This window comes from Anastrepha ludens, chromosome 3, assembly GCF_028408465.1.
Source record: "Anastrepha ludens isolate Willacy chromosome 3, idAnaLude1.1, whole genome shotgun sequence".
Classification (NCBI taxonomy): domain Eukaryota; kingdom Metazoa; phylum Arthropoda; class Insecta; order Diptera; family Tephritidae; genus Anastrepha; species Anastrepha ludens.
Genome location: NC_071499.1, coordinates 34221763 through 34246646, shown reverse-complemented (window position 1 = coordinate 34246646; position 24884 = coordinate 34221763). Strand labels below are relative to the sequence as shown.

At 40.2% G+C, this 24884-nt stretch overlaps 2 protein-coding genes across 2 annotated transcripts in view; both read right to left on the bottom strand.

Moving 5' to 3' along the window:
- Nucleotides 1-9984: 9984 nt before the first annotated feature.
- LOC128857383 (toll-like receptor Tollo) lies at nt 9985-12314 on the bottom strand. The gene has a single exon (XM_054093126.1). The coding sequence runs from the start codon at nt 12276-12278 to the stop codon at nt 9990-9992; it is 2289 nt and encodes a 762-aa protein (XP_053949101.1). The 5' UTR covers nt 12279-12314; the 3' UTR covers nt 9985-9989.
- Nucleotides 12315-19149: 6835 nt separating this feature from the next.
- Nucleotides 19150-24884, bottom strand: part of LOC128857443 (dynein axonemal intermediate chain 7) — a 33169-nt gene continuing 27434 nt past the window's right edge. The window contains 4 exon segments of the mRNA XM_054093201.1: nt 19150-19389; nt 19489-19864; nt 22250-22325; nt 22626-22747. Of these exon segments, the coding sequence (XP_053949176.1) occupies nt 19150-19389; nt 19489-19864; nt 22250-22325; nt 22626-22747 (814 nt within the window).

Here is a 24884-nt window from a genome sequence, read left to right as displayed (position 1 = left end):
ATTAAGGTAACTTTATGGCTTACGCTCAAGGTAGTAAGGCTATTCCTGCTTTGTTCCACCAGTTTAGAGGTTGTTGTGGCCGAATCCAGTGCCTGGCTTGCAGTCTTCTCGAGATTCACCTGAAAAAAGCCATTGTCCGCGAGTGGGTCAAAATACCTGCATGTTTCTGGACCGTCTCGAGGCCATAGTCAAAGCAAAAGGTGGTCATATCGAGCAAAAGCAAATTTATTCTTAATTTTATATTATTCTTACACATTTTTTACTTTGAATTAAAAAAAAAAGGAATTTTTCAAACAAATTTCCTTTTTAATTGGTTACACTTCGTGTGCCGGTCTCTGTAAGCATATTTCACTCTAAGTATTAAGTTTAAGTATTACTTAAGTATTAAGTATATTACTTAGTTTTTCCTTTCAATCTAAATACAAATTCATTATTTCTTTAATTTAATTCTGGTTTGAAGCTCCCTTAACTTAGTTTCTTTTTCTTTTCACTAATCGGTTTCCCAACTTATTCTTTATCCTTTTCTTAAAGCACTTGGCTTGAAAAAATTGGCCATTAACATTTATGCGATTACCTCGTTACATCCCTCTTCTCGCCCTCGACGAGTAAACAAAGCACATCAGAAATATCTTAAAAAAGAGATAAGCCACAAGTCGTAATGTCCTAGAACAAAGGAAATTTTTAAAGGGGTTCTTTTTGTCTAGGAAAAATAGATACGAAGAACAGATGCGAAAAGAAAGAAACAAAAAGAAAACAAGAAAAACTATGTGAGAGAACAATGAAAGTATGCCAAGACCAAAGACAGACCAGACAACGGGGCGTTTGAGTAACTGTAAAGTACGCACAAAGGCTAGTTGCATAGAAAACTGAAAGTACGTGAGAGATGCGAAGAGCGAAGAGATGCTAACGCAAGCGGATGAGCAAAGCGGTGGCGTTATGTAGAGACGTGTGAATGAACACTTTGCCTATGAATGAGTGTAAATTGAAAGGAAATATAAACAGCACCCAATAGGCGATAGCGGGGAAAAGTGATTTGGCGAGCTGTGCGAACTAATGCTTGCAACAGCGTATAGAAAAATACGCGTTGTGAATAGAAAGCGTTTGCTGCAACAACAAAGATGGCATGGAAAAAGGTACTTAACAATAGATGCGTGGTGCGATGCTAAGAAAAAAGCAACAGCTGTACACAAACTAACGGTACTTGAAAACTATGGAAAGGCAAAAACAATAATATCTGACAACAAAAAACAACAGAAACTACAAAAAACAATAAAAACTACAACAAACAATGAAACACACATACCCTCATGCACATTATCTCTTTTTTTGGGTGCATGCGAGGAATTCAACGGGTAGTGAGTTAGCAGCAGCGATGGCCAGGCAAGCGGAGAACACTCAAGTGCGGCGAAGATAATTTACAAATTGTCTAGTAGCGCGCACAAGAAGAAGAAATATCTAAGAGAAAGTGTCTGCAGTGAATTGGCATTCGGCAAATGACAATAGCAGCAAGTTATGAAAACAGAAGCGCGCTGAGGTGCCAAAACAGATGTTTGGTTGAAATTGCCGATATCTACAAACAAAGGAATTCCTACGCTGCCAATCAGGCGGCGGGTGAACAGACAAAAACGAGCAAGGATGGGTCTAAGGGGGACTTAGAAGTATTAGGTCTCGCCAAAGACTGACAAAGAGGCTGCAAACTACCAATAGACCAGTTCGTGGCGGCAGAGGATAAAGAAGACCATCTCTGCTTTAGAAGAACCTAATTTTGCTTGATGTTTTCTGATGTATAAAGAAAAGTACGAGAGAGAAACGACTGGTTTGGTTTATTGAACGTGGCCAAAGTCACGCAGGTGCCGCTCGCCGTCTCAATAAAGGAAAGGAAGTGAAAGCTAAGACGGCGTACGGTGCAGCAATTGTTGTTTCCTTTATGGAAAATGCTGCTCATTTTACTACATCAATGCATTCCTCTGTGAGAAGCTACAATCATGATCTACTTTAGGCTTTACCTTCAGATGGAGGAGAGCCGGAAAGTAGTTTGATATCGATGATCCCATCATAGCAGTCGGGTGGGGTAAACCTTTCCAGAAAAATACTTAGAAAGGATAATGATTACTTTCAAAAATAAGGCGGGAGTAACCTTCCTATGGTCATGTCATTCTACTATTGAGACAAATTCAGTTCACTTCGGAGGGCACTGATTAAATCGTCTGACTTTCAACAGGAATTTTGCCACTCTCCTCCCATCTCGGGAGGAATGGAGTATGGGACTTCTACTAAACAACTTCGACACAACGGGATGGTTCAAAAATGGATTGTGACCTAGGATTGAAAAATCTGTGTGTCTTCCTAATACCAGCAGTCCTTTTCAGGCGGAAATATTTGGCAATAGGGAAGCTTATAGGCTATTAATCGCAAACTTCTCTTTTAGGGGCAATATCGCTATTTCTTCGGATATCCAAGTTGAATAGAATAAAGTAGAAATAGCCTTACCACCTTGTGCAAAAACCATAACGTTACCTTAATTTGGCTCCCCGGGACATCGGATTATTTAAGGATATGAGAAGCTGACGAATTTGTAGAATCGGTCCTCACTGGGTGCAATCAGGAATGCAAGGTCCTTAAAGTATCTAAAGGGGAGATCAAACAACATGCAAAGGTAGCAGAAAGTTAAAGATGCCTGCAGACTTCTGGCAGTGATAACTGGCTTCTGGTCCATAGGAGATAGAGTATCCAAAAAGGGTATCTCTTCCAACATATACTGCCATAATTGTGATAAACCGGAGAAAAAGGAAACTATATTCCACTTCCTCTGTGTACTCCCTGTCCTAGGCGAGAATGTTAACTCTTGGCAAACCGGTTTTTGGAAATATCGAGCAGCTGGCCGGTGTAGACATAAATAACCTTATTAGGTTTCGCAACCGCACAGTGGGGATATTAATTGAACAGTGTTGCAAAACACAACAAAGTTTGTTTTATTTGGCTGCCTGGGCATTCTGGTATTACAGGGAACGCATTTTCTAGAAACAGGCTTAGGCTTGTGGACTTCAATGTACTGAGTATGAATAAATATCATACACCTCCGCTTCGGGATCTCTTAAGATTCATCAATGAATGCGAAAGATTCGCGGAATAGTAAGTAGGTAGGTGAAATAGTTGAAATGCCAGTCTGGCACTCCTCAAGTAGCACTAAAGCGCCGTTTTGATACCATTATTAGACCTCCAACAGACAGAGCTGTTGATATAATGGAGAAGGTTGATTGGACTTAGGTTGAGGCACTGCTCCAGGCTGTTGAAGAAAGGAGCACCTAGTGACCTTAATCGTCTAGCTGCCTAACCCGGAGAATTACAGAGAAAGTGCTCAACCGTCTCCTTCTCTGAAAGGTCCCCACAGCTTCTACAAAGGGGGCTAAATTGTAACCCTAGCTTTTCCGTGTGTGTACCGATCGTCCAGTGACCGGTAAACACAGCTACGAGTTTGGAAATTGAATGGCGAGCAGTCCAAAAAAATTCCTTCGTATATTGTATTGGGGCCAAAATGGTTTCGAAATATATTAGCACTTGAAGAAATGGAGCTCCATCTTTGCTGCGCTTTCTTGAGAAATAATTTGTACGGTTCCCTTTTAACAACTATCAGGGGGATGCTGATGACCGGGTAAGAGATCTCTGAGTCCAATTCAGTCCCCTTTCTGGCAAGCTCATCAGCAAATTCATTTCCATCTATGTTCCTATGTCCTGGAACCCAGATCGGAGAAATTTTACCTGCACACCCAAGATATTTGATCTTCTCCTTACAGGAGTTTATTAGTTTCGTTCTGCACCATGGTGTCGTCAGAGTGTTGATCGGAGCTTGACTATCGAAGAAAATGTTAATATCTCCCTCGCTTCCACGGCCCCTATGCATTTTGCATGTCTGCAGGATCGTAAAGACCTCAAACGAAATTTTGCAGACTTACCATCGATACTGTAACTATCCTGTCTCTCTATTTCTTCTAATCTGTCCGGCTGTAGTACAATGGTCTTCCTGACTGAGTGGTTGGATTTGCCCAACCCGGGATTAGAGAACAAAAACAAATTTTAATCATCGAAAATCACTTTATTGTTTTTCAAAAAATTCTCCATGAAGATCTATACACTTTTGCATGCGTTTGAACCAATTGTCGAAGCACTTTTGCCACTCTGAATGAGGTACCTCCAAAACATGCATTCTGAATGCCGCAACCGCTTCTTCTGGTGTCGAAAAACGTTGACCTCTCAGTTTATTTTTTACGTACGGGAATAAAAAGAAGTCATTCGGTGCCAAGTCAGGACTATACGGCGGATGACCCATTAATTCGATGTTTTGGGCGCTCAAAAATGCAGTTGTTTGAGCCGATATGTGAGAGCTCGCATTGTCCTGGTGAAGAGTGATCGGTCTTTGGCGATTTGTTTTTCTAATTTCTTGGAAGACAACTGGTAAACAAATGGTTGTGTACCACTCAGAATTTACTGTTCTGCGTTGTTCTAGTGGTACGGTTGCGACATGTCCAGTTTTTCCGAAAAAACAGGCGACCATTTGCTTGGAAGTGCTTAGTGCGCGAACAACTTTTGTTGGATTTGGCTCATCTTGAAACACCCATACAGTCGACTGCTGTTAACTTTCGGGCTCATACGCGTAGATCCATGATTCATCACCTGTCCCGTTGTCATAGACGTGTTTCGTCCCCGCGATCGTTTTTTTTTTGAGCATTTCCTTCGACCAATCGACACAAGCCTTTTTTGGGCGATTGACAATTTGTGTCGGATCCAACGCGAACAATTTTTTTTTGACATTCAAATGCTTATGCAATATTGAATGTATGCTGGTCTCACTAATCACTAAGATTGTCTCAATCTCACGATAGGTCACATGACGATCTTGCAATATCAGTTCGCGCACAGCATCAATGGTTTTCGGAAGAACAACTCATTTTGGACGACTTTCACGAAATTCGTCTTGGAGTGAACTACGACCACGATTGAACTCACCATACCATCGATAAACACTGGTCCTTGATGGAGCTTCATCGCCAAAAAAGTGAATTAAGTTCATCCATGCAATGTTGCTGAGTTAATCCACGTCGAAAGTTGTAAAAAATAATCGCACGAAAATGTTCACGATTTAATTCCATTTTTGGACCGAGATGAATCTTTTAAGTTACTGTAAACAACACAAATAGCGCTGTATCTCAAAACGTTCTGAGTACGTAAAAGCCAAAAAATGTCAAACTTTGCGATGTAGCTGTCAGTTGCCAGATTGCAACACCGGGGTTGCCAATTCCCGAAATATAAAAGGCACCCCGTATAATGAAAAACCCGAATGCGAAGTATTTTGCAACCTCATTGCATAACAACACAAACAACACGAACAAAAAGTTTGAATAGCCCAATGCAATTGGTTGTTGTAAAAGTCATTTGCCCTCATCCAAAGCCAAGCGTGAACTTGTTAAACATCAAATTCCTCTTAAAAAGTTTTTGTGTCCATACCTAAGCACCTTTGTGTGTGTGCCTGCATAAAGATTTGTATATTTCACCATTGCAGCGACTTCACGGAAGTTGTAGGTAGTGTTTGCTGATATTCGAGCACACGAAAAGCGATAAGCAATGAAGATTTATAGTCGGTCATTACTGTGTTGAAGCGGATCATTAAGCCGCGTTAAGGGCCTCCGATTATTTGTTTATAGCCACAATAATGCTTAAGTAATTTTAGTGTATCTGCATGCAAATACATATGCACGTTTGTGCGTCCATTCAGCGGCATGAAATTTTGTGGCATTTGCAACCTGCTCCTTTGGTTGCCCCTACAGCGAAGCAGCGACAAAAAGGATGGTAAACTGCTGAGTTTTTGCTGATATAGAAATGAGGGCGTTGCCTGAGTGACTTAATGATAAAGTCATAAGTTTTGACTATAGTTTTTGGTAATTAACTAAGATTATAATTTTTTTTTATAAAAATATGGTTCATTCCATTATAAAGAAAATACTAATCCAAGATTCCAACTTTTTAAAAGATTTATCTATAATAAAAAAATAAGTCGGGTTTTCCTTCCTGACGCTACAGGGTGGGCCATATAGCGTTTGCTTTTTGAACCACCAAAATGTGTTCATAATTTACTTAAAGGTTTGACATTTACGAAATGGGATGCTATACGCTTGAACAAAATTGGGAAATATTGAAAACCTATTTCCAAAGTGGTGAGTCTTCTTCTTCTTCCGCTGTTACAGTAAATGGCGAGCGTTACCGTGACATGCTCAACGAGTTTTTCTTTCCAAAACTTGAAGAGGGTGACATGGACGACATTTGGTTTCAACAGGACGGTGCAACTTGTCACACTGCCAAAGTTGCACTCGAACTTTTGGCTACCGTTTTTGAAAACCGAATAACCAGCCGAAACTCCGATATCAATTGGCCGCCTCGGAGCTGCGATTTAAGCCCGTTGGACTATTTTTTGTGGAGTGCCGTTAAGGACAAATGCTATGCGAACCATCCAGAGTCGATTGGTGCTTTGAAGCACGAAATCGAAGTTGCCATTCATGAAATTGGAGCCCAAGCAATCGAAAAAGTGCCTAAAAATTGGGTTGATCGAATGGCCTACTGTAAAGCCAGTCGTGGCAGTCATTTGAACGATATTATTTTTTATTCATAAATGACAGTGTTCATTCTTCAAAATAAAAAAAAAGTTTAAAAAAATATTGATTAGTTTTTTTTTTTAGAGCCGATTCAAAAAGCAAATTTTACATGGCCCACCCTATATAACTCCAGAACGCACGAACCGATTTCCACGGTTTTGCATTCGTTGGAAAGGTCTCGGGCTCCGTGAGGCTTATAGCATGTACTCTGCTCAGTTAATTTCATATTTATTATGCGCACGTTCTTTCAAACGCTAATTTAAAACCGGTATTGTGTTCACTGTGAAATTGAGGTTAAAGTTATTCATTTCCTAACAGTTCAATTGGAAGCTATCAAATCAATCACGCGTATTGTGCAAATTCTTATTCAACTTCAACAGCAGGCATTTGTCTTTAAGGTGGTAAGTTGAACTGTGTAAATTATGTGCATTTGAGGTTAAATTCACCAGTCTGTACATAGTCCAAAATGCCGAGAGGACGACGTGCGAACATTGGCCGTCGCACAAAACATGCAAGCCAGCAACAGCAACAAGTGTATGCACAGAACTTAAGCGAAGAAAGACGAAATATAATAAGAGAAAATGCCCGATTGAGACAACGCATGAGCACACGAAGATCCTTGGCATCATACAATTGCTTGGCATTCCAATATGATCCCACTGCGAACTACAGTGCTGATGACGATTAAGATATTGGACCAATGACGACTGTATGCCGATATTGCAATGCGTTAAAGTTCAAAAGAGAAACGGCTGGATTGTGCTGCGCAAGTGGAAAAGTCAAACTGGATCCATTACTTACACCACCACAGCCACTGAAACCGACTCCAACGATTTTCTTCAACGCATCCTTGAATACAATAACTGCTTTCGCATGACTTCCTTTGGAGCTAATATCATTCGATAAATGTTGCATATCAGATAAATGTTGCATATTCTAATCTAGAGCGAACAAAGGAAGCAAAAAGAAATTTGTGATTGTAAGGGTCCGAGAACATCGAGCTATTCCTAAGATTGAATACGAAGTGGACACAATAAAGTTAATGTGGCTGTTGAAAGAAAAATGTGAGTCAAAGATCACCCCTAGATCTTTGAATTCATGAACAGATTGAAGTAAAGTATTATCAATGCCGTAAGATGACTGAAAAACATTTTGAGTTTTGGCGAAGGTGACATGAAAACATTTCTTAATATTTAGAGAGATGCCAGAGTAACTGCACCAGCGAACGAGCGCATTCATTTCCGTTTGCAACATATGAACATCCTCATTTTTTCTAATGGCCGAAAATATTTTCAAAACATCAGCATACAAAAGAAGGTTTGCAAATGAAAAACAGGTACAAATATCATTAAGAAATAGAGCGAAGAGAAGAGGCCCTAAAATACTGCCTTGTGGTACCCCTGAAGATGCAATGAAAGGTTCCGAACATTCACCCTCAATCCTTACTACACATCGTCTATCGGATAAATAAGATTTCAACCATTGAAAGAAAACAGAATGGCAACCAAGCGAAGCTAATTTACGTAATGTAATTGTGTGAGCAACTCTATCAAATGTTTTAGAAAAGTCCGTGTAAACACAATGACGACTTGAAAACCTTCAGCAAAAGTTCCAAAGCAGTATTCACCAAAAGCAGCCAGGTTGGAAACTGTGAACCCACTCGAGATAAATTCGGGCGAGATTAAGCTCTTAGTTGCAAAGTACATTTTTTCTTTTACAATTCCTTCGAAAAGTTTAGTTGATAAAAACTCCCGAAGATAGAGATTTATTAAAAACTAATGTGAGAGGAAAGACAATAGCCGGGCAGTTGTTAAGAAAAATTACAGACAGCCCATCCTTATCAGTCTGTAGAGAAGGTCTTAAACCCAAAATCCCATTCTCAATGTCCAGGTTTAAATAGCCAAAATTTAAGGATGAAAGTGGACTATCATGACAAGGAGAAAACGAGTACGTATCATCACTAGTGAAATTAGATGTGAAAAAATGGGCGAACAAATTGGCTACGTCCACAGGAGTAGACGCTGATTTGTCATTAAAACGAACCGCAGAAGGGACTCCAGTAAAATATAGCAAATAAAAAAAAAAAATAAATAAATAAAAATCAGCCTTCATCTCTTTCAGGAAAAATTTGAACCAAAACACAGAAAAACGAAATCTTGGGCTGAAATATCCTGCAAAAATGTTTGTCAAAAATGTTCGCCATTTATCTCTTTTTAAAAATACTTTCTTAGCTCTACATTGAATCTTTAGGTCAGCTTGCATTTTATAATACAATTATATCTGAAGAGCACTAACATTGAAGTCTTATACAAGGTGGCACAAAATTAATCATCGAATTTGATTTTTGAGTAACTTTTATACTAAAAACAAAAAAAAAACACAAAGAAAAATATGATGACAATCTCTATTTGACCTCCATCGCTTGTCTGCTTGCTGGCTGCAGCTATTTAGTTCACAAATGTCAAATACGATTGACGTACGACACCAATTGCACAAATTTTAAATCTTCCGATTGGGTGACTAATTTTGCGCCACCTTATATAAAGTGATTTCTCCTAAAATCTTGTATTATACTTTTCTGAGTAGATTTGCGTCGGATCCTCATATTAATAAGTGAACCAGCAAACACCGGAAACACCTGCTTGGATCTTATCGTAGAAATCACCCCTACAGATATTTGCTGGAGCCTGAGTCATCCTCCCAGGTGAGTCAGGAGGCATATCATGGCACCAAGGCAGCAAACATGACTGCAACTACTGGATCGGACAGTATATAGATAGGCATTCAGCGGGAGATTCTCATCACCTTCCTAACCTCGCGACCCTCGAATGCCGTTGACGGAGTGCAACCACCATCCATTGCAGACGAAGAGCTTCAGTTGCCTCGTGTGACTCGCGTAACCTTGTCTCAATTACGGTCGGGATATTGTGGCAGGTTAAACTCCTACTTATTCAGAATTTTCCCCGACATACTCAATATGTGTCCGGCATGTGAAGGTACCCCGCACGATACAAGCCACCTATTTACATGCTCTCTCAAACTCACTCACCTCACACAGCCCTCTTCCTCTGGAACTAACCTGTCGAAATAGCGCGCTTCCTGGGCTTAACGTTAGACGAGTTAAGCGATGACGATCGGTGACCCAACCGCATTGGCAGGGTCTAGAGAACTGCTACAATATCAAGAACACCGTAAGCTTTTCTCTTCTGGAACAACATATTCATTATATGGCCGAACGAATAAAACTTCTGTGTTATTTTTGGGCAAAGCTACTTTGATTAAATTCATATTTTCTACGCAAAATATTTACAATACTTTCTTATACTTTCAAATACGCACCTATGCTTATAAATGAGTCCGTTTTTGTCCGTTCTCAACAACCTCTGAAAGTTCGATATTGCACTCTATTTTGCTAGAATTTCCTCTAAATTTCCATTTTCTACGCTGTGCGTGTGGCATTGCATAGCGTAGCTTTTGCCAAAACCACGGATCACCCCACTTAAGGTAAGTGTTCATCTTCAAATAGGCCTTCAACTCTTGATCCAAAAGCTCTGTAACTTTAATTTCACCATAGATCACCAGAATTATACGCGAACGGCCCTCATTCACGGCACACTGATGTGCTGTACGAAATTCCATCTGTGCCCAATCGGATTCAATGAAATGCTGGGATAGTACAATGATCGTGCGACGCGATTGCTCCACCGAGTCAATGATCTGTTCGGGTATATAACCGCCAGCCAGCCAGTCACGCACATGTATGCAAACCTTAAAGGATGGCTGTCCCTGCTCCAATCCGGGCACCAATTCTTTTTCGACGAATTGTTCATCGTGATGTGAATACGAAATGAACGCATCCCATTTACGATCGCGATCGACATCTTTCTCACTCACACAACACATACACAAACGATGTGCGTACAGCCAAATTTTCAACTCGATGCGATACTTGTAATAACAGAGCGCCGTTGTGGCGAATGCTAAACCCAAGGCGGCCACACAAACTACTACGATCACCAACACTGTGCGCACACCCATCTCTGGCAGACAAAAGTCAGTAAAGGACAATTCTAAAAGGCGTGCGAATTTCGTATTCTCACATCGCATGTCGCTTGCATCGCTCAAACGCTTACAATTCCTTTTAACAAAGTTGAGCAGTGGTTGGGCGCTACAGTTGCAAGCCCATGGATTTTCCGAAAGGTAGGCGAACGTCATGGTCTCACTTGTGTTAAGAGTGTTGATGAGTTGTGGGCTAATATGCTTTAGTTGATTTTGACGCACATCGATGAGGAAGAGTCCGCTGGTTGAGTGATTGCTGGAACCCAGCTGATCGCATAGGTAGTGTAGCGAGTTATTGCTCAGTAGCAGTCGTTTTAAGCTCCATAATCCTTCGAAGATGGCGCAGTCCTCACCAGCTGCCCAGTCGAGTTGATTGTTGCGCAGATCGAGCAACTCCAAGCGATTGGGTTGGGCAAAAGTGCCCGCAGCGATAGTGCGCAGCTCATTGTTGTCCACCAAAAGTTCGATGAAGGTATTCAAGGGTGGTAGTACTTTGGCGTCCAAATGTCGCAATCTATTGCGACTTAAAAATAATGTTGAAAGCCTGGTGGTAGTAGCAAAGAGGCCCACCGGTAAAGCCTCCAACAGATTCCCGCTCAAGTTTAAGATTTGTAAACGCTTTTGCTGCGCCAACAGCGTGGTCGGTAGTATACGCAGTTGATTGTCCTTCAACCTGAGTCGCTGTAGGAGGATCAAAGGTGCAAAAATAAGCGCTGGTAGCTCTGTTATGCTACAATTAGTCAGATATAATCCTCTAATAGTGGTCAAGTATTTGAAATCGTCCTCTCGCAAACGATGCAGCAGTCGATGTTGTTGCATATAGAGCTCACGGAGACGGCGTAAACCATGAAATGCTGAGCTGGGAAACTCCTCCAGCTGACCCAGCAGTTTGATAGTGTTTATATTGGGCACTGGGCTGAATAAGTCAGTTGGCAAGTGGGTGAAGTTCAAGTCAATTGTGATGCGAAAAAGTGATGGCATGGGCTCTAGTATATCTGAAGAAAGCTGCTGTGATACAAGCTGTAAGTCGTTTGTTGATGATTGCTGCGGCTCAGCATGCAATTCCAGTTCTTTGATCTTACTCAAGCGTTCGAGACCGCGGCCGAAGGTTTCGAGTGACACTTGTGCGACCGACGCCAAGCCCCTCACATCCAACACGTAGCTGGGCGTTAGTGCCAATTGGGCCAACAACTCGGTGACAGGCAAACAGTTGTACGTGGCAATGTCAGCCGTTTCGCGTAGTTTGCCCAAATGCGGTAAACTGGCTAGCACATCCGGTTTCAATACACCGCCACCACAGATGAGCTTGACGCCATTGTCTTCGTTCAACGAAATATGAATTTGGTCGGCCGCACATTCTACATTGGTCAAGTTGTACTTGTCACGGTAACAGATGCAAGTGCCATTGGCTGTGATTTGCTTACAATCCTCGGCGGTGAAGGCCTGCTGGTTTTTGCACAAATCCTCAACGGCGGCGGCAATGCGGGTAAATAGTAAATAGAAACTTAGCCCAGTAATAATATAGGTGGCCAAAGGAATTTGGCATATTGTTTTACCAAACTTCGACTGTGCCATTTCCCGAGGCAATGTAAATGTGTTTCGTACTCTCCACTGTGCTGTAACTACTAGACTGAGCTTTGGGATGGCCATAAAAATGTTTTAAGGTGTATTTTCGGCAAAACATCAAAGGCACCGGCCGGGTCTCGATTTTAAACAAAGCTGTTACATTGAATAGTGGCCACTTCCAGTGTAGCCTAATTATGTGTATTTAGCAAGTATTGGACTTAGTTGAAGGGTGCCAGATGTGACTGTTCATTGAATGTGTGTATGTGTAGGTATGCATTAATCACCCAGCACTAATGCTGCTTCAGAATGTGTTGAGTGTTGATAGCAATAAGTGATAGTCTCATTATTATTACAAGTACTCGTATATACACCCATACAAAAATACATTGTGCACAATATTGAAAAGCAAGTGTGAACGCGTGTGATTGGCAGCTGTCCAGTTGCGTGTAGAGCTTATTAAATGCGTGTTGGGCTATGTTTGATTGTTCGAAATATTCAAAGGCGCTATGAAGAAAGAACTACTGTACAGATCAGTTGATTTTACTTAAACTTTATTATAGAGTTTTCCATATAAATGCAAGTATATAGAGAATTCCGCGAAATGCAACCTATATCAGACAGGCATTTCCTATTTTACTTCATAGCACTTTGGCGCAGGTAACTCAGGGAAATTCTTGTGGTGAATTGCATTTGAAGAAGATTTGAAATATATTTAGATTAGATTAGATTTGTAGGGGGTTGGACAAGTCCAAGCACTCAGTCAGTAGACCATTGTACTACACCCGGATAGATTTGAATAGATAGAATAGAGATAGGAAAGATAAAAAGTGGGTGGTAAGACGGATAAATTAGTTTGAGATCACTTTACTACAAATCTCTTGGATTCATTGATAAATTTTAAGAGATCCGGAAGAGGAAGAGGATGAACTTTATCCATACTCAATACAACGCCACCCAATATCCTAAGTCTGATTCTGGAAAATGCAGGACAGCTACAGAGAAAATGCTCTGCAGTGTCGTCTTTCTCAAGACAGGATAGGCATATCGGACTGTCTACAACCCCCATGGTAGTCATCCATATATGCTGACCACAGACGTTGTGCCCTGTGATAACACCCACCAGTACCCTCAGGTCCTTTCTGCTGAGTTTTAGGAAAGAGGTCGATATTTTCCTGTTTGGTTCTTTCACAAAGCACTTGGCTACTCTGCACGAGTTCAACCCAGACCAACGTCCTCTATGAGTAGATCTCATGAAGTTGTCAATCCATAGTTGAATCGATGCGGATTTGACACCTAGAAAGGATTCGCGGCCTAGTGACATACTTGCTGAGCCTTCATTTGCCAATTTATCAGCTGACTCGTTCCCTGTAATACCACAATGTCCAGGCACCCAAATACTAACTAACTTTGTTGTGTTTTGCAACACAGTTCAGTTTTGTTTTACATTCACCGACCAACTTCGAAGAGCAGCGTAGTTAGCAAACGCTTTTAGGGCAGGTTAAATGTCACTACAAATTCCAATACTGCTACCCCGCCACTTTTTCTCAATTAGCAAGTATACCACGCTCAAGAAGGCATATACTTCCGTAAGGAATACCGTGGCTATCTGTCCTGTGGCATAGGAGTACTTAGTGTCTTCGTTTAAGTACCGTCCAGATCCGCTTCCATCACTGGTTTTGGATCAGTAGGTGTAGAAAGTGTACTGATATCCCATTAATAGGTTCTCAGGACTCATCCATTGATCTCTATCTCGGATGAAAACATCATACTTCCTACCGAAGCTAACAACATGCACCCGATTGTTCACTGACATCGAGAACAGTGTGCACCGCTCCGACAACTGGCGGTATATCTGACAGTGGAAAGTGCTTACTTGATTTCCCCAGACTCCGTTTAACTTGAGCCTGTACACCGTCTTCATTGCTTCCTTTCGAATTCGAAGATCTAAAGGTTGCAAGGTCAGAATGGCATTAAGGGAATCATGGTCGTAAGCTCCTTCAATGCCCACAAACACACCAAGAGTGTACTCTTTTGTTTCCAGCCCTTTCTCGATTATGCTAACGCACTCGTGCAGAGCCGATTCGCAAGATTTCCCACTTTGATGAGCATGCTGTGTGACGTTGAGAGGGTTTCGACTTAGAACCCTCGTCCTAATGAGCTTCTCCACCATACGTTCCAGAGCCTTAAGCATATACGATGTCAGGCCTATAGGTCTGAAAATTTCTGGTAAAGCGTAGCTGTCATAGCTGAAATATATTTATATGGTTTCATATTTTGTAATGAGGAAACACAAAAACGAACACTACTCAAATAACAGCTATGAGAGTAGTACATTTTTTGTTGGTTTCTATTCTGAGCTTCTAGCAGTTACGAAGCTTGGAGCGGAGTATAATAATTGATTGCGCGTTTTGCCCTGCCTGCTCCCCTACTCATTAGATCAAGTTCGGAGCAGTAGCGGAAGCAGAGCAATGTTTTCGGTAATATTTCTGCTACGAAGTAGTTAATGCAAAAAGTTTTGAACGAAATTTTATTTTTGAAATCTAAAATACTAAAGTGGAGAAAATTTAAGGCAGAGTTCGTGGCTATTTAGTGCCTTTTTATATAGAGTTATTTAATTAGAGGTATTATTTTGATATTCCAAGAAAAATGCTATTCTTTAATATAAATGATCGGATTTTTTATTTCATTATAATTATCATTCACTGAATAGCAAAGTGTCTGCCCTATGTCCTCGATAGCCTCACGAATTCCTTCTTTCAGGTCTTGAGTCGACGCTGGGCTGTTGGCGTATACTTTCTCTTTCAGGTGTCCTCAAAGAAAAAAGTCACAAGGTGTTAAATCACAAGATCTCGGTGAGCAATTGTGATCACCTCTTCGAGAGATAGCACGGTCCGGAAAGTTTTCCCATAAAAGATCAATGGTTTCGTTGCTTGTGTGGCACGTAGCGCCGTCTTGTTGAAAATATACGTTTTCCAGATCAATACCATCTCATTCCGGCCATAAATCGTTAATTATCTCTCCTGTTTAACACCTAACACCTGTTATTGGAAAACCCTTTATTTGAAAAAAAGCATTACGTGCAATTTCTACTATTAATTTTATTTCTGTGATACAATGCCAAGTTGCAGTTGCGTTATATCCCAGATACTTAAAAAAAAAATAAGGTGAATTTTCAAATTTTGCGGGCTACGTACATTCGACTTTCGATTATCATTTTTTATGTGACTCGTCTCGAAGATATGTTCACGGTTTTAGCGATATAAGTATAGCAAGTTTAGTTTGTTTATAAGAGGCTTTAAAAGAAAAAAATTGGATGAAAGAAGTTGAATAAAATTTTTTTTTGTGTAAAAAATTCCCAAAAACACTCGAAATGTTGACATTGGCATATGATGAGAGTACTCTGAGTCAAAAAAAATTTGACAAGTGGTGTAGCTTTTCACAGAAGGTCGCGAAGATGTAAATGACGACGCTCGCTCTGGATCCAGGGCACATCAACAATCGATGAAAATTTTGAGAAAGTGAAGTGAAAATTGCTTTGGAGAATCGTCAAATCACTATCAGAAAAGTTGCTGTGGATATCAGTATATCGCTTGACTCATGTCATGTATTCTTTCTGGAAATTTTGGGCATGAAGTGTGTGGCAGCGAAGTTCGTTTCAAAATTGCTGAATTTTGACTAAAAACAACGTCGCAAGAGCATCGCTCAGGAATTGTTTCATGAAGCCAACGATGATCCAGATTTGCTTAAAAGGGTCATAGCTGGTGACGAATCAAGGGTATATGGTTATGAAATCGAAATCAAAACCCAATCGTCCCAATAGAAGAGTTCAGGAGAGCCAAGACCGAAAAAATTACGGCAAGTGCGGTCAAATGTCAAGGTTTTGCTCACAGCTTTCATCGATTAGCAGGGCGTAGTGCATCAGAAGTTCTTACCACAAGGTCCTATGGTAAAAGAGGGGTATTACACTGAAGTTGTGAGCCGTTTGTGTGAAGTAGTACAAAAAAACTCCCGGAATTTTGGAGAAAAAAAAAGCATGGCTTTTGCATCATTATAATGCACCTGCTCATTAATCTTTGCTTGTGAGAGATTATTTGGCCAAAAACAAAACCGTTATCATGCTTTTTGCACTTCATGCACTTTTTACTGAACAAGATTGAAGAGACCCATGAAAGGACGTTGTTTCGATTGAGGAGATAAAAACCGAATCGCTGAGTGAGTTTAAGGACATACCAAAAACTGCATATCAGAACTGCTTCGAGGATTGGAAAAAACGCTGGCACAAGTACATAATATCTGAGGGGACTACTTTGAAGGAAATAAAGTAGAAATTGATGAATAAATATTTTTTGAAAAAAATGAAAACTAATCTTATTTGAATTATTGTAAACATTTTTTCTGCTAACAATCATATAAATACTTGATTTTTTTTTTGTGTTAAAATGCAGGGGCAGCCGGACTGGTTGTCATTCGCTTCGGGCTCGTCCTCGTAGAGGTGGGAGTATTTGTGATTCGTTGGATGGCAGTGTTCTTTCATGGGTTCGAGAACGCCCTTCCGTCTTCTGCTGCCTTCCATGAACGTCTGTAGGTTAGCGTTACTCAGCAGCTCATACATTTTGAATACTCCAGCTTTGACTTCGTTGCTAGCGGTGTTATAATGCCTGAAGGCCTGTTGCATATACCTTATCACCAACTTACATCTTGAAATTTAACCCCCCTTTACATAAAATCAAAAAATTTCATTTTATTTCCATGTAAGTTTATTTTTTTATGAAATATTTTCATTAATACGAATAACGCAACATGAATGGCAGAACTTCAAAATCATGCGCATGAAAATGGAAATTAATTCATTGACGCTATTTTTAGATGAAACTGTATGCTCTTGAACTAAATAAACCATTGGACTACTTTCTTTCACATTTAACTTAATTTTTTTTTCTCTTTTAATTAAAAATTCTAATTAATTTTAATGCTACAAGACAAGTGGGTACAAGTGGCACGTTTGTGCATATAAGATGAAGAGAAAAAGTTTGAGGAAGCAAGGAGCCCGTGACTTAGGAAAGTGTGTAAGTGGTACGAAGGTGTAAAGCCTTGCATAAAGAGCGCTTCATTTAAAATATAATTAACGTAATTTTGAATGCGAAGACGCGCGTTTTCTCATACGCTGCCGAATTTCATCCACGCAAATGGATAGCTGCTGTCAGCACGAAGGCAAACCTAAGAAGTGCTCGAACAACAACGACAACTATACGTAGAAGCACGTAGAAAAACATTAGCGACAAGCGAGAAAGTCAAACATTAAATAGATGTCGTTAACATCAACGTCAGCATGAATGAAAAAATGGCGTTGAGAAAGTCAAAGGTGATGGGGAGTTGAGAGAAGGAGTCAAAGTGGAAGTGACAATGTGCGAGTAAGTAAGTGGGAGGCAACTAAGTTGAACTGACAACTACTGCGTGATAATAATAGTAAGTAGTAGGACAATTATGACAGGTTAAGGTCCAGTTTCTGCTCCACTAACTATCGCCTTGTTTTTCATCTGTAAATGGAGCGCTCTTCAATTTAATGCTGCACTTGCTGGTGGATGGCTGTTTTTTTTGTAATAAGCCATACTTTTCTATGGCAGAAATACACTCGCTGGTTTGATGCTACTCGTTTAGTGGGAAACGGTATTAGAAATAAACTAATTTGCAATTTTTGCTGATGCTTTTATGTCTGTTAAGTTCGGCTAGAACCCATAACTTTCTGACCAGCCATCGATGTGCTAGAACTATGATCGGCACTCACTTCACAATTCGTTGGCACAACTTTGCTATTTAGTCAGGCTGGCACGTACAGGCAGATGATGAGACCTTAAACGTCTTCACAGGTGAGAATAGGCAAGCCTCTCTACATAAAAAAATGCCGAAAATTGAGGCTTAGAGGTATAAAATATATCGTTGAAAAATGACAAGTCTAGTGTACTCGACCCACCGAAAGCTTCTACCAGCAGCTATTGCAGTGTGTACGGAGCCAAAATAACTGCAGCAACAACAACAGCATTAGCAGTAATGACAACAACAACAAATTCACTGATTTATGCTGAATTAATTATGCATTCACAGCATTCGCGCGCCTCTCTGCACACTTATACACATACACACACTTGGTAAAACGCAGCTGGCAAGCTAAGTGCCAACATTGACAGCTTTGAGGATAACAGCAGCAACAAAAACAACCACAAATAAAAGCTGGTTAGTTAAGTTCCATAGACAGCTGCAGTGACAACTACATCCATGCAGCCGAGCAAACGCAGTAGGTGGCAGAGTGCCATGCTATGCAAAGCAGAAGTGGCAGGAAGTGGAGGCGGAAATGGAAGAGGTGAAGAAAGCCCGCTTGCGCCTCTCTGAGCTGCTTAAGAGCTCTGTGGGATGTCGTTCATAATGTTAAGCTTGCACATTTTAGACTATGATTGATGGCATGACAATATTGACTACCAGCTTTGAAGCTAACTCCAACCCTTCCTTTTACTTTTTTGTGTGGATGGAGTTTGTAATTAACCCTCCGTTGGGTATCCGTTCTATAGAAGAACAAATGCATACATTTTATGACAACGCCTTGAGCGGAACCCATACGATCTGCGGTAATGCACTCCTGATAGTCTGAGTGTTCGAGAGCTTTCAAGTAGGTGGAGCAGAGAAGCGTGATGCTGGAGTACCTTAAGGACAATACGTCACGTGGCGAAATAAAGTTTTAGTTGGTGGAGTTCAATATATAATATGTCTGAACATTCCACAAATCATCTAAGAAAGTTGAATTTGTCTAATATTAAAGCGTAAATAATAGGATTATTTATTTAGAAGCAAAAGCCAGGAAATACAAGGCATTCAGAAATCGTTTCGTTTAACAAAAACTTAGAGGTCTTATAGCCATCAAAATACGTGCTACATTTTCGCGCAACATCGGATCCATATCTCGCTGTTTTTCGAGACTATTCGGAAGGGCATACACCTGTGACAGTTGATAGAGATCGGCATAATACTCCATGCCAGCGATGCCAGTTGAGTTGAAACTTGGTGAAACCTCCGTACAGTCGATTATCGCAGTCTTCAAAGGGGTCACCAACAATGTGGAGTGATAAGGCTAGAAATGTAGACCATAACCAAGAAATCATATACAAATTTTACAATAAAAGATTCAATGAATACGAGTACACAGACTGCTGTACTGTGTGTTACGCACCACTTTCTTGCCTTCAATCAGCTCGCGCATGAGCAGCACAATCGTTCGGCTGCCCGCCAACAGATTCCAACGCGACCAACTGAAGTTATGAGACTGCACCAAAGTAGATATACACGCATACAAATGCATTTCCATGACGAAATTCTTCTCACAAGTGCCTTCGGTATAGCAAAATGTGTCCGGTTCGGGAAAAATGTCAACGGCAGCTGCAATGAGCGTCGTCTTCAATTCGGCTAAAGATAAAGTCTTACCGAGCATCTCGTTAATGGCCGTAGTGCTGCCTCCTTGAAAGTTATTTACGCAATAACCCGTCGAAGTGATGTTCATATCCAGACTAATAATGGAAGCAGTAAATGTGAAGAAAATCGTGCCAGGGCTAAAGGGAAAAAGAAAAATAAATGAAAAAATAAACGGTATGTATATGGATATAAATGTGATGGATAAGGATCTGATACGATATAGAGAGGGATATGGATATGGAGATATTATATTTGGATATGGATATGGATATGGATATGAATATGCACATGGATACTAATATGAATATGAATATAGAAATTCCAATATGAATTTGTATATATGAGTATAGATATGAATATGGATATGGATATGGATTTGGGTATGGGTATGGGTATGGATATGGATATGGATATGGATATGGATATGGATATGGATATGGATATGGATATGGATATGGATATGGATATGGATATGGATATAGATATGAGTACGGATATGAATATGGATTTGAATATGAATATGGGCATGGATATGAATATGAATATGATACGGATATGTATATGGATATGATATGGATACTAATATAAATTTGTTTATGGAAATGGGTATATACATATATAGATATGGGTATGGATATGGATATGGATATGGATATGTGTATGGATATGAATATGAATATGGGCATGGATGTGGATATAGATATGGATATAGATATGGATATGGATATGGATATGGATATGGATATGGATATGGATATGGGTATGGATATGGATATGGATATGGATATGGGTGTGGATATGAATATGAATATGGGCATGGATATGGATATGGATATGGATATGGATATGGATATGGATATGGATATGGATATGTATGTGGATGTAGATAAGAGTATGAATATGGATATGTATATGAATATGGGCATGGATATGGATTTGAACATCATACGGATACTTATATGGATATGGATGCTTATATGAATATAAATATAGATATGAGTATGGAAATAAATATGGATATGGATTATAATATGAATGTGAACATAAATATAAGTATGGACATGGATATAAATACGGATATGAATATGAATAGGATGAGATGAATAGGGATCTGAGTATGGAAACATATACTTATGCATACTTTTGTAGTTATATCTAAACATATGTGTAGTTGTATATGTTCACGATGCACGCGTTCACTAAAATGCAAGCAGCTATAGACATATTACTTGGAGCATAGGCACGCAACCTCTTGTCGAAGATATACAAATAGCAAACAATTTTTGAGAAATGAAAGCTTTCATTTAGAAGTGGTTTTATATGAGTAAGCTTATGAGCCATTCAGTTCAATGTATTGTTATTGCTTATCTGAACGCGCGAAGATTTCCATAATACACATAATGGCGTCATTGAATCCCTCAATGTAAGGCCGTTTTGTAGTTGCAACATACACGTATAGGTGTTGTTGATTATTTGCTCAGTTTTGCTTTGGGTTTGATTTTGTGTGTTTACGCTTTTGCCGAGCGAAGTTGCACAATCACGATCACACTGGGATTTAGCTGCCTTATTGGCACATAATTGGATTAAAAGAGGTGTGTGCTGTATAGTGAATGCCTTGCAGGAAAAAGCAAGCGATATGAAATATTAATTCTTCCAAACAAAGAAAAAATATTGCATTTTGAATATAGAACAAGAGAAGAATAGAAAAAAGTAGGACAAAGAGGGAATAAAGCTTTGTGTAGGAATAAATCGTTACTTTTAATTAATAAGAAGAAGTGTAGGGTCACAAAAGTGGGCATATTTAAAGCATAGTAATTTAGTGTCAAGTGAAATTGATCATTTATAATAACAGACTGGCTTATACATCATTGCTAGGGGCTTAGGCAAAGAGCACTACATCTTGGTGGTTTATGCTGCCACCGTAAGGCAGATACTTTTCTTAAAAGTAACTTTTTCATAGCAGACATACACTTGAAAAATGATTTGAGGCTTGCACTCGGTTAACATTTAATAGTCGCATGGCTCATCTCATGTGTATGTAAAGGGCTTTCCAATAACAAGTGTTATTTAGATTAGATTAGAGATGATTAATGATTTTTTATGGCCGAAAATGGATGGTATTGATCTGGACAACGTTTATTTTCCTTGTGACTTTTTTCCTTTGGGGCCACGTGAAAGAGAAGGTCTACGTCAACAGCTCAGGGTCGATTCAAGGCCTCAAAGATGGAATTCGTGAGGCTATCGAGGACATAGGGCAGGCACTTTGCTATTCGGTTATGGAAAATCTCAATAAAAGGATATTGTCCTGTAAGCGTTTTCGTGGTGGTTTTTTGCCTCATGTTATTTTACACTATTAACGGCATATCTTCCTCTTTTTAATGAAATAAACATCCGATCATTTATATTAAAAAATAGCATTCTTTTTAAATCGAAATAACAGCTCTTATTAGATAGTCCTTTAGTACACATTTTTGCATTATATACAAATTCCGACATACTTCTATGTATATTTTCCTGCATACCTTTTGAAATCCGGTTTTATTTCCCACGTCTGATACGGCATATTGCTGTAACGATTTAGCGCCAATCCGAATATGCCTTCCATACACAAGCAACAAAACACAGCAACAAAACAATAAAAAAATAAAAGCAACGGCCATGACCGTCAGTTGGTTACCGCATATCATCCACCAACACCAGCAGCATTTTACCATCATTTGCATGCGCGCACATCCATTCGCAATTTCCCATTACAGTTCAGTCATTTACATTCGTTGATTTTGCGGTTGATTATGCGCATTTCGTTTCGGCAGCAAAAGCGATGCACAGTAGATAAACAAAAGAGAAATCGGAAAGTGAATCTTGCACACGCTTGGCAAAAAATTTGCACACTCTCACCTAAACGTCCTGTACGAAATTGTAGTGATAGTTTTTCCTCATTAAATTTGGCGTCATGGACATCGCGTGTACTCCATTTACCTTGGGTCCGTGCGATCATATTCGATTCTTTGTATTTTTTACTGGAAAATATTTGGAAAACAGGAAAAATAACAAATATATTTACGCAAGCTGTTACTCGTATTGAATTAATTGAAAATAAACATTCTCTAATTGAGCGCATAGAATGTCCATTGGCTTTGTTGGGATTTTAGTGACTTTGTGGCTGTGTTCATTATAAAAGAGTAATGAAATATGCCAAAGTAATGAAATAAGTGAAGTGAATAAATACGTAATTGAATTAATCGAGTATTAGGGTTGGTACAGTGTCAGGTTATATAATAGTACACAGTTAGAACAGACATCCAAGAAGTAACTACCGGTGAGGGGCCACTAAACACAAGTACGAATATGAAATTGTGGAAATATGTAGAAGACTATGAAGATGACGATCGGGATGACCGGGTGTACGCAGGTATTAGTAAAGATAAAGCGGTCGCATGTGATCAGCTTCCAAAGTTTGTACTCTGGTCGGTCTTAAGCTATAGTTCGTTGTGGTCAGTCTCAAAGCAATTGTCGGAGAAGAAGTTTTCGAGCTCAGCAGCTGTTCACCGTCGTGATGGATCGTCATAATATAATTCGCAATACTTTATTACCAATCACTTAAGAACTTTCTAGGTTCAATTAATATTTTGTAATATCCAGTAATAGGAGGATGGTTCCATATGTAGAAGTCCACGCAAGTACTGCTACTGATTGCCATTCACTTGAGAGTGGCCAGGAAGATACTTCTGCTGTTCAAGCAGCTCACAACTCCCGGGATTAGCTCAAGGATCCTCTGGGTAGCTTTCGAACACCCGTTGGATAATTGGGCTAATCCCGGGGGTTGTGAGCTGCTTCAACCATATGCAGAAAAATCTTCCTGGCCACTCCCACTCTGGGTAGCTTCCGAACACCCCCTCTCCAATGAAAACATGCACAAAGCCTCGGATGAGAACTTCCAACACTGATGACGACCCCTGCAAACGAACTAAGGACTAAGATTTGAGAGCACGCACCTGGAACGTGCGGTCCCATAATGGGGAAGGTGCCTCTGCCCGGCTGTTTGATGTACTCGTGAGAGTAAAGGCTAACATCACTGCCATTCAAGAGATGCGATGGACGGGGCAAGGCAAGAAAACCATAGAACCTTGCGACGTCTACTACAGTAGCCATGTAAAGGAGCTCAAATTTGGTGTCGGATTTGTTATGGGAGAGAGACCTCGTCGCCAAGTACTATCGTTCACTCCGGTGGACGAGCGTCTCGCAATAATCCGCACTAAAGTGCGTATCGGCACGCACGTCACTGTTCACAGCTCTGATTTCTAGGTTGTAAAAGACTTCATATATTTAGGAACCAGCATTAACATCGATAACAATGCCAGCCTGGAAATCCAACGTAGAATCTCTCTTGCCAACAAGTGGTACTTTGGACTAAGTGGGCAATTGAGTAGTAAAGTCCTCTCTTGGCGAACAAAACTAACACTCTACAAGACTCTCATCTTGCCCGTCTTAACGTATGGCGCAGAAGCGTGGACGATGACAACATCCGATGAAGCGACGCTCGGAGTGTTTGAGAGAAAGTTGCTGCGCAAGGGTTTTGGACCTTGGCACGAATTGAATTTATTAAAGTAGTTCCGAAACTTTTCGCTTAAGTTTAAATTTTCGTGCGTAGCATTGGCTGTCTTTTCACTATTCATCCTTTTTATTTCTTTAAACTAGTGCGGATGTAGGGTAGAGATACCATATTCCACGCGGTGTTTCAAAGTGCCTGGTTTTCACCCAAAGCATAACTCTCTGCCTCTGCCTCAAAGCGCCACATCCTGGAAAACCATGGGGACTCATTAGCTAAATCTGGCGGAGGCTATCTGTTCTTAGGTATCACAACTTACTTGTATTCTTGAATCCGACAGAGAAACTGCACGATTATAGGATTGCAGCGGATGAACCGACAGGCCAACGGTGGAACCTTCAAAAACGGCTATAGCTCTAAATCCTGCAGCCTTTTTGGTAGCCGAACAGTTAGGCGTCTGCCTGCAGGTTAGGAGCGGCATTTAAAACTCTATGCCAGGCCTAAGCTGACAGCCCCAGCAGCGGCCTTGGATGCGTAGCCTTATCAGCTGGCCTATTTAAAATTTGCTGATTACTCAAACCACACCAATATAAACGAGTCCGCCGGAA